This window comes from Numenius arquata, chromosome 5 (genome assembly GCF_964106895.1).
Source record: "Numenius arquata chromosome 5, bNumArq3.hap1.1, whole genome shotgun sequence".
Classification (NCBI taxonomy): Eukaryota; Metazoa; Chordata; class Aves; order Charadriiformes; family Scolopacidae; genus Numenius; species Numenius arquata.
In genome coordinates this window covers 14,753,531-14,763,720 of record NC_133580.1, presented here as the reverse complement: position 1 = coordinate 14,763,720, position 10,190 = coordinate 14,753,531, and the positions used below count along the sequence as shown (strand labels likewise).

Below are 10,190 nucleotides of genomic sequence, written 5' to 3'. Positions count from 1 at the left end.
ATTACCATGTATTCATTTCTATATAGGTCTTGTTACAAAAACAGATTTTCTTAGGCTGTACTACAGCTTTACTATATTATGAACAATACATAATAGTAAAACCTATACTATTACTTTTTCCATTGAAAAGTTATCATGGCTGTATAATTTCAGGTCTGTTGCATCCTCTCTCTGCTGCGGTTATGAGAAGTTTTTGCTGAGCACGGCAGGATTTCATCTTTATAAGGTGCCGTGTCGTTCCTGCACTCCTGTTGGGTTTGTGTAGCATCACCTACAGAGAGATTTGTCTACTCTATTGAAAAGCAGGATTGTTCAGAAGGATTCGACCCTGCAAAACCTTTACATGGACAGAATTCCTACTGGTGAATTATTTCCTTTGTGAAGAAGCTGTATCAAAGGTAATAAAGTTTTAAATCAATAGTCTAAACATATGCAGAGCTGTAATCTTCCTGTAGATTTAGTAATCCCCTGTGATATTTACAGGACAGTTTCTGCAAACTCAAAATTCCAGCACTAAATTAGCATTTCTGAGGTCTAAGAGATCCACTAAGATATCCGCTATGTCCATACAGTGTGTACAGAGCAAGGAGCAGCGCAGTGTCACAAACTCATGTTTGATAGCATTTGTATTTATGCATTATCAACTCCATTTTCAAGATTTAGGGAAAGAAGAAAAAAAAAGGCTGTAGCTAATTTTTCCTGCCTGCAAGTGTTTTCTGGCAGAACTTTGATATTATTTTTTTAATTTTTTTTTTTTCCCTTTCCTCCTCTCCAGTACAGAGCCTTGGAGAGCCTCACGCAATGCCAGACCCTGCTTGTCCCCAGTAACTGCACAGAATTTGTGCCATGGAGTCGGACCTCCAGCACCTGCTGGGCGCCTTTCAAGCTGCTTTAACTGGATCACAAGTTCCTAGCTGTAGATAGATGTAACAGAGACTAATCCCATAATCTAGACAGAAGTACAAGCCTTGAACGGGGAGCAGCTCGTGTTACCTCCATTTGCACTCCAGCTGACATGGCAGGAAGAGTTTAGACCTTGTCATTCCCCCGTCGCCCCGAGCCACTTTCTGGTGAGTAAGATCTGTGAGCTGATTTTTTTTTTTTTTTTTTTTTTTTTCCTTCCCAAAGTCTGAGGATGAATAAGCAAAACAAAACTTCATGCTTTGGCCAAAAAGGAAAATAACTCCAGTTCAGAGATGGCATTTCTGTGTTGGCTAAATATTGTCTGTACTTGAGGTGCAGAAGTCAAGGACTGGCATAATTTAAAAAATAAAATAAAGTCCATCAGCAGAATAATTGAAGCAGTGTTTTCAGTTCCTTAATAGTACCGGGGGTGAGAAGGGCTGCTGCCCAGCTTCTCACAGTCACTGCTTGAAATATCCACCCCTTAAAAAATACTTTTGCAGCAGCAGACTGCTCGGTGTTGTTCCAGCGCTGCTCTGTGCCGGGAGAACATTGATCAGGAGCCGCGCGGAGCTGCAGAGCCAGGACCCAGCGATCGATGGCACTGCCAAACCAGAGCTGGCAGAAATTATATTTACTGTTAGCTTTTTAACTTCTTGTTGACAGGCTCTTCCCGGTGACAGCTCTTCCTTGCTCTCCTCTTTCCATCCCCTTCCAAGATTTAATACTGTTTTACCATTTTAATTAAGGACGTGATTCTACAAATATTTACAAGCCAGCGTAGCATGTAGCGCTCGCTGTGAATCAGCAAGCCACGGAGCCTTGTACAAATCCCTTCACAAGCACGTGTAAACCATGGTACCGTTCACATCACTGCCACATGAAATGGTAGTTTTACAGCCTCTTGCTTACCCTGCTTTCCCAAATCTTAAAAACTCAACCAAAAAATCCATGCTGGGTGTACTGGTCCTCAGCATAGAAGTTCTTTTCATTACATTAAACCGAAAGTTATTTAGTTTGGCCCTTTCCGTATCTTACAGTGTTAGCAAAAATAGATGCTTATTGCTTTAATAAAGGTTTTGATTTGGAAATTATTTACTATTTAGACTTCATATGCTCTAATTGCTTTTGATTCTTCAGAATATATATAATGGAAAGCAGCTGAAAGACTGGGGTTTAAAAATGGGCTCTTGCACATTTGAAGTAAATTTTATCCTGCAATCAGTCATAAAGATCTTAACTGCAGCTATCACATATCCTAAATATGTAATTGCTGTGGAGCTTTTCCAGTCTATTGGTTACAGGACGCTAGAAAAAGGGGAAGGCGAGTACAAATGTAGGCCTGATGTCTGTGAGTATTTTGGGGGATACTCAGCGGGACTGGTCACTTGCCTAAACTCTTGTATATGCTTTTTTCTAGGATGGACTCTTGTAATTAGATTGTGCAAAGACAAAAATAATTTCATTTGCACGGAGGAGCTCTGTGGATTACATGGAAGCTGTTCTGGTGAGTGAAGGGGTCAATTGTGTCTGGGTTTTGGGATTGGACCCTTGGCCAAAGGCCATCCCCCCCACCCCCCAGCCCCACATGCTCCCCAGCTCCTGGGGAAAGGACTTACATTTTAAACGTACTTCCATCCACGTTTGGATCTGCCCTAAAAATCAGTGGTGAATTAGGTACATGGATGCAGGCCCAGGTTCTCTGGTCTGCTCTGCCTGAGTCTATGGAGTTGCTACTTAAAAACAAAGAAAGAAAAACTGAAAATACTTAATTTTGAGAGATTTTAAAAGCATCTTGGTCAAATGTAGCCTAGGTACAGGTCAATGGTCCATATTCTGAATGATCAATAAAAATCACTATGAAGTGAGATAGCATTTCTGCTTGCTTTTAGTAATTTTTGCTTTCAAGTGAACCCTCTCCAGCAGTCCTGGCCTTCTTTAGAGAGGAGGAGAGCACAGCTTGAGAATATTTGAAATTTATCCCAAAGGAAGCCTCAGTTTCTCTTCTTTTCATATAACATAAAAAAGCAAAGGAGATTCAGCCTCAAAATTTTTTAAAGATGTTTAACACTCTCCATTAAAATCACAAAAGTGGTGTAATTCATTGTTATCGGAGAAATGCTTTCTTTCAACCCCTTCTTCTTTAAAGGACTGCGTGAGATACTTCCATGCTAAATTAGTATCTTCCATTAGTGTGAATGGCTGCTAAGTACGCACCATAAATTCTTCGTACTGTGAGACACATGTGCAGAGGATGCAAAGGTAAGGCCACTTTGGTCCTTGAAGGAGAGCTGAGGGAGGGCTGCCATAGGCCCAGGGGTTTGCAGGGTTGCTGAGATAGATGCTGGATGGTGGGCAGCTTATATAAAGCCTGGATGTGCTCATTCTGGATTTACTTTATTATAACAAAAACCAAATTTGGAGGCTCTTGTTCTTATGATTACACCCCGTGCTTCTTTCCACCCCCTCTTGAGTTCTTTTTTTAATAATTTCCTAAATTCAGAAGATAACCTAATCCGTGACTGTGAAGCTGAAGTTTCTCTTCCTGCCCTTGGTTTGGTGGGACTCTGGGATGCTGAGCATCCCTTGCCATCCTGCTCTGCCCGGCTGCGCTCAGCACCCCGAGGCCTCCCCACGCACAGGGTGTGTGATGGGCAGCAAAGAAGACAACAGTGATCTGTACTTAACATTAGGTGGCACAAAAGAGTTTCCTTTTGCTCACAGGAATACTGAAATATATGGGCACTAACGAGCAGTGATTTTCTTTTCTTTAAATGAAATTCTCCTTCCCTATTTTTTCCAGCTTCCAAGTAGTCTTTGAAGTACTTCTGTTCAGCAACTTAACTCGATTCCATCTTTCATTGCATCTCTTTGGTCTCTTAAGATAATTTGTTTTAAAATAACACATAACTCAGCCCTCGCTGTAGTTGTATTTACAGAACAGCCGAAGGGCTCTAAAACAGGCTAATTTCAGTGAAATGCTTTCTGTACTTCCTCCAAACCAATGCTGGCTGTAAGAGCTTTACCTCTCAGAACCCTGAGCGCTGAGAGCCAGCGTGATCACATAGGGTGTGTTTTAACATGAAGGTTGTCCTCCGCGTCCTTAGCTGGGGCTGTTTACAAACCATGGCCATTGACTCCTGGTTTGGTAGCCACACTGCTTGGCTCACATTTATTTTGTTTATAGAGTAGACTGAGAAATGTGATTTTTGGGAGGATATAATTCTTTCTCCTTCTGCTGTAATCCTTTCTGAAACAGTTGCAGGTTGGCATCCCGCTGCAGAGGCAGCCGGGCTTTGCTGCCCCAGCGCAGGGGCAGGCACAGGCCCATCACCCCCAACACCACCGTGTCTGCGCTGTGCTGCAGCTTGCAAAGATTTACAAAAAAATAAATCAGTGTTACGGTTAAGAAACAGAGCGTCGCCCCACTGTTTACCTCTCAAATCCCTCTCGCTAACAGGTACAGGATTGTATGTTTGTTGTAACTGGCACGGGAAGGTGCCTGTCCACTCGTGCTCCTGCTGCTGCTCGGTTATTATAAAGACAAGGGAGCTCCCTCCTCGCTTGAGTCGCTTCTCAGGACTCCTAAAGGTAATTTTCCCTTCCCCTAAACTGTTCACAGAAGGATTGGTTATTGTTTTCTCCAAGATTTAGCTTCAGAACAGGGGAAAGAAAAAAATAATAATAAATAAAAGGCCATTTCGCTGGTGATACCGTGAAGTTTGCTGCTTTCCTGCCTCCCCCCGCAGCACCCACCCTCCTCCCTTCGCCCGGCCCGGCTGCCGGGGATGGAGCTTCCCCGTTTCACCCCATTAGATGTGATTAACTGTTATTGTTCCTCCCGAACACGCCACTTCCCGCCCAGGGGGAGCGAGGGGCGGCCCGGGGGTGGGGGAGAAGGTCGGGGCGGCCCCCGCGGCCCCTCCGCTCCCGGTGGCGGCGGCCCGGGGATGGGGGGGCGGAGGGAAGGTTGGAACAAAAGAAACTTCCTTCGGGCCCCGATTCCTGCTGCTGGGGGCGATGGAGGAGGGGGGGACCCCAGCCGGGTCCCCATCGGCTGCAGGGACTCCGCGAGGGAGGAAGGCGGCCGCAGCGCGGGCGCGCAGAAGCGCGGTGCGCTGGCGAGGAGGCAGCGCCGCTGCTGCCCGCACCGTATGCTGATATACATTATCTATATATACATCTATACATACATACAAATATTTATCTATACAGCACATATACGAGCGGCGCGTCCTGCCCAATGCTGCCCGCTCCCGCGGCTCCGCCACCCCCGAAAAAGCCGCAGAGACCCTTTTCCACCCCAAAAGCGCATTTTTCCGCGGCGCGGCGGCAGGTGTAACCCGGTCCGCAGGGCGCTGCCGGGCTCGGCCCCCCGACTCCCCTTCCCCGGGAAGGTACCGGCCCTTCCCGGGCAGGGGGAGCCCGGTGCGGCGGGGGAGGGCGAGGCTGGGGGGTCTCCGTCGCCCCCTCGCCGAGGACCCCCCGCTGTTCGCACCCCTGGCTCGGCCAGCGCACAAACAACGCAACGTTTTGTTTTTTTGCTTTTTTTTTTTTTGTAAAAATGTTTATTTAAACCTTTTTTTTTTCCTTTTACAACAATAAAATATTGCGTCAATATAAACCCCTTGACTAAAACTGGTCGACAACCAAACGTTACAGCGACTCGTGTGTTTCGTTATTATTTTTTCCGACACCCATTTAGGCTTTTTTTTTTTTCTTTCTGAAACGTTTTTTTCTTTTTTTTTTTTTAAACATAATGCGGAATTTATTGAAAATAAATAATTGTTGGCAACTGCAATAGGCAATTTTGGATAAAATAGTTGAAAAAAGCAACCTTTAATGAAAATAGCGTTTATTATACATCAGTTACTAAATGAATAAACTAAATGATCTTTCTTTAAATTAATAACTTCCAAAAAACGTTTAATATACAAAACTGTACAGTTATAAAGTTGGCAGAAATAGGCAGGTCCTCAGTGTTGAGTTTATTTTTTTTTTTTTTTTTTTTAGCGCTTACTGAAAAATACTTGAAAAATATAAATGTCGAAAGGAAAACATCTGAACGCCGGGGAGGGAGAGGGGCTGTGCGGGGAACCGCAGAGCGGGGTGCAGCCGCGGAGCGGAGCCGCACCGGGGCGGGGGGGTGTCCCCGGGTGCGAGGGGGGGGATCCCGGCCCGGCCCGGTCCTGCCCGGCGGCCCCGAGGATGCGGGTGCAGCGAGTGAACTTGGCCGCGCACACACACACACACGCACACAGGCAGCGACTCCTCTTCGTGAGCGGCTGCGTGGGTGTTGCACCCCCCCCGTCCTTGTGTACAACACATCCACGGACGGGCGGAGGGAGGGGGTGTGGGGGTTTACAGCTCAGCACTGCCCTGTGCCGAAAAAATGGTTATGGTTTTAGCATTTTAGTGAATTTTTCTTTGTTTGTTTTGTTTTTCTCCCTGTTCGTTTTGGTTTTATGTTGTTGTTGGTTTATATATATATATATATATATATATATATATAAATAAAAGCTTTCCAACAAATCCAGCATCTCCCTGTGACGCGGAAATAAGCTCAGCGTGAACCAAATGCGGGCGTTTTCTGTCCCCCTCTCTCCCCCCTCCCCCGAAATTCATGAGACACCTCATTCCTCTTCACTATCGAAACAAAATACAGAGAAACTGATTTCCGAAGCCAAAGCGCAGAAGTATAAAGGTGTTTTACTACAGACCTCTCAGTCTGGCGCTGATCAAAAAGCCCAACTCATCTTCGGAAAGAAAAGGTCTGGCCAATGCCACGGTTCCGTTTGTGATGTTTAATTTCAGATAAATCTCTTAGAAATAATTTTTTTTGTTTGTTTTCCTTGGGAGAAGAGGGGGGAGGTCAGGATTGTAACCCGACCGTTTTACGGTGTTGGGAAGTTCTTGAAAAGGCAGAGAAAAGCTGCAACAAATAAGCCTGTTCTTCACAACCATGCGTGCGGCAGTCGGGTGCGCGGGGCTCCGCGGGCGCGGAGGGGAACCCCGTCTCCTCTTGGGGAGGGAGGAAGGGCCGCGGCCGCTCTGCCCCGTTCCCGCTGGGTGACATTGCCGGTGCGTGGGGAAGGGAGAAACGTTTTGACTGATCAATTCGATACAAATTAGGTCACAAATATTGTGTACAGTTTGTAGTAAAACACCTCAGACATTTAAAAACGCTATATAAGTCTTTAAAAATGCAAAACTAGTCTATTGTAAAACAGATTCACCTGAAATACAGCTGATATAACCAAGGCGCTGGAAGGTTATTCATAGGCACACATCTGTCTTTCCTTTTCTGTCGGTTTTTTCCTTTTTTTTTTTTTCTTTTTCCCGTGGATTTTCTTTTTTTTTTTTTTTCCTTTTTTTTTTTTTTCCTTCGTCCTAGTGGAGACCGAAAACAAACCTTGTCTGCGAGTAAACACCGTGTACTGATCAGCGGAAAAGTCGGAGAAAGAGAGAGGGAAAAAAAAAAATAATATATTGCCCAGGCGGCGAGCGGCGAGCCCCCGCACCGCTCCGCGCTCTCCCGCCTCTCGGAAACCATAAGTTAAAGCCCCGGCGGAAAAAATCCGCGCTGCCCGCAGTCCTGCCTGCCCCCCCGGCCCCCGGTCAGAGGTCGTGGCAGGCCGTGTCCGTTTTCACGCCGTGGGAGTAGACTTCGTGCTGCGGCTGCTCCCCCGGCGGGGTCATGCGCTTCTCCTTCTGCCGCCGGTTGCAGAACCAGACCCGCACCACCTCCTTCTCCAGCTGCAGGCTGTCTGCCAGCGAGGAGATCTCCTGGGCGGCCGGCTTGGGACACTTGAGAAAGTGCGTTTCCAGCACGCCCTTGACACTCACCTCGATGGAGGTCCGCTTCTTCCTCTTCCTCCCCTGCGCCGCGATCTTGTCGATGCTGGTGGGGCTGCCGGTGGAGGAGTCGGCCTCCTCCAGCCACTTGTTCAGCAGCGGCTTCAGCTTGCACATGTTCTTGAAGCTGAGCTGCAGGGCCTCGAAGCGGCAGATGGTGGTCTGCGAGAAGACGTTGCCGTAGAGGGTCCCCAGGGCCAAGCCCACGTCGGCCTGGGTGAAGCCCAGCTTGATGCGCCGCTGCTTGAACTGCTTGGCGAACTGCTCCAGCTCGTCCGAGGTCGGCGTCTCCTCATCCGAGTGGTCCTGGCAGTGGTGCCCGCCCAGCTCGCCGTGCTCCCCGCCGCCCTCGCCCCGCAGCCCCGGGTGCAAGCCCTGCGCGGCGGCGGCGGCGGGCGGCGGGGTGAGCCCGCCGTGCTCCAGCATGCCGCCCACCGCGAAACCCGCCTGCGAGTAGACGTTGAGGGGCTGCCCGGCGGCGGCGGCGGGGGGGCCGGCCAGCGAGGCGCTGTGGGCCGGGCTGGCCCCCCAGGCGCTGGGGTGGTTGGCGTGGGGCGAGTGGTGGGAGACGTGGGGCGAGCGGTGGTGGATGATGGCGCCCAGCTGCAGGTCCTCCCGGCCCGGCTTGACGTCGGGCTGCTCCAGCGGGCCACCGGCCAGCGCCGAGGGCCAGGGCCCGCCGTCGCTCAGGCTGGTCACCCAGTGGTGGCCCAGCGGGTGCCCATTGCCGGGGACGCCCTGCAGGTACTCGCTCTGCAGCAGCTTCTGCGGGTTGCGGAAGGGGCTCCCCTGCTGCATGCCCGCGCCGTCCGCATGGGCGAGCGAGCCGGAGCCGAGCAGGCTGTAGGGGTTGGAGGCGGCTGTGGCCATGGCCGCCGCGCAGCCCCCACGAGTTATACTGTGTCGGCGCCGCCGCTTCAGCCTTTGACATCCACCGGCACGGCGGCCCGGGCAGCGGCCGACCGCCGACTGGCAGCCGCGCCGCCCAATGGGGGCGCGCCGCCGGCGGGGCCGCGCCGCGCGGGCCAATGGGAGGGGGCGAGAGGGCCGGGCGCGGCGGCGGGGGGGGCGGGGCGAGGGTGTGCGCGGGCCCGAGGCAGGAAGTGAATCACTCCGCCGGCACCGGGGGCCGGTCGCGAGGCGGCCTCCCGTTGCTTAACTCCTTCCGCGCCGCGCTCCGCTCCGCGCCGGGCGGGGAGGGAGGGACAGGGACGGGGGGGGGGGTGGGGTGGGGGAGACGCGGGGCACGGCTTAAATGGGGAGCGATTAGCGCCGGGGGAGCGCGCGGCAGAGGTTAAACGGCGGCAGCCCGGCGGGACCACCCCGGCGCAGCCCGGCACGGCCCCCGCGGCCCTCGCCGCCCCCGGTCCGCCGGTCCGGGTGCGCAGTGCCCGCTCTGCTCCGCTGCGGCGGTGGCTGCCGCTGCCCCGAGCCGTGCGTCTCGCGCCCGACCTGGGCCGTGCGCTCCCGCGGTGCAAAAAAAACCCACCCCCACCCCCTCCAAAAAATACTAAAGCCCCAAAAGGCGCTTTCCGGCCTCCCCGGCGATAAATCCCGGTGTTGCCTTCTCAAAGTTTGCAATGGGAAATACACGGGGCGCCGCCGGTGCGCGGGTCTGCAGGGAAAAAAAAAAAAAGAAAACGGGGGAAAAAAGGGAAAATCGAGGGGGAAAAGGCGCGCGCGGTCCCCAGCCCCCCCACCCCCCCGGGGATCCCGGGGTGGGGGGAGCGCGCTGTGCACCCCCCTCGGTTTGCTCGGACCCGGCGGGCAGAGCGCCGCCGCCGCCGCTCCGCACCCGCGCTGCCCCGCCGGGGCCCCGAGCGCGCGGGTGCGGAGCGGCGGCGGGAGAGCCAACCCTTGGTACCTCCGACCCGCTCCCGAGTTAAAAAATGACCTTTCCCTGCATAATTTTGGAGGTAACCTAGCTGCGTAATTATATTTGCACTTCCAGAAGACTGCATCAGAGTTCCCTTATTGGTTTGAAATTCCATTAAATATATTGCAAGAGCTCCTAGGTTAAGCTTGATTTAAATTTGCATACATTTTCATATATTTAGCAGAAATAAAAGAAGGCTTGCAGCTACCAGAAAGTCATTAAGGCATTAGTTTCTCTGAGAAGACAGATCTGAAGAAAATTCAAGAAAATGAGAAAATAGATATAAATAAGGTGAGAGCGCTCCTCTGATTCCTTTAAAGCCGGGTAGCATCGCTTTCCTCATTATAATAATAATAATCACAATAATTTCTCGCCGGGGCTCGGGCAGGGCGCAGCCTGCGAGAGGGGGCAAAGGCAGAGCGGGGTGCGTTGCTGGAGGCATATCGCGATATATCGGGGAGGCTGCGGGCCCCCGGGCGCATCCCCGGAGGACGGCCGCCGCGCTGCGCACCCGCGCTCGCTCCGCGCCTGACGCAGCCCCGGGGGGGGGGGGGGG

At 51.5% G+C, this 10,190-nt stretch overlaps 1 protein-coding gene across 1 annotated transcript; it reads right to left on the bottom strand.

Annotated features, from left to right (window-relative positions):
* Window positions 1-7,521: 7,521 nt before the first annotated feature.
* Window positions 7,522-8,628, bottom strand: POU3F4 (POU class 3 homeobox 4). Its single transcript, XM_074147838.1, has one exon. It carries the CDS (start codon window positions 8,626-8,628, stop codon window positions 7,522-7,524), a length of 1,107 nt encoding a protein of 368 aa, XP_074003939.1.
* Window positions 8,629-10,190: the final 1,562 nt, after the last annotated feature.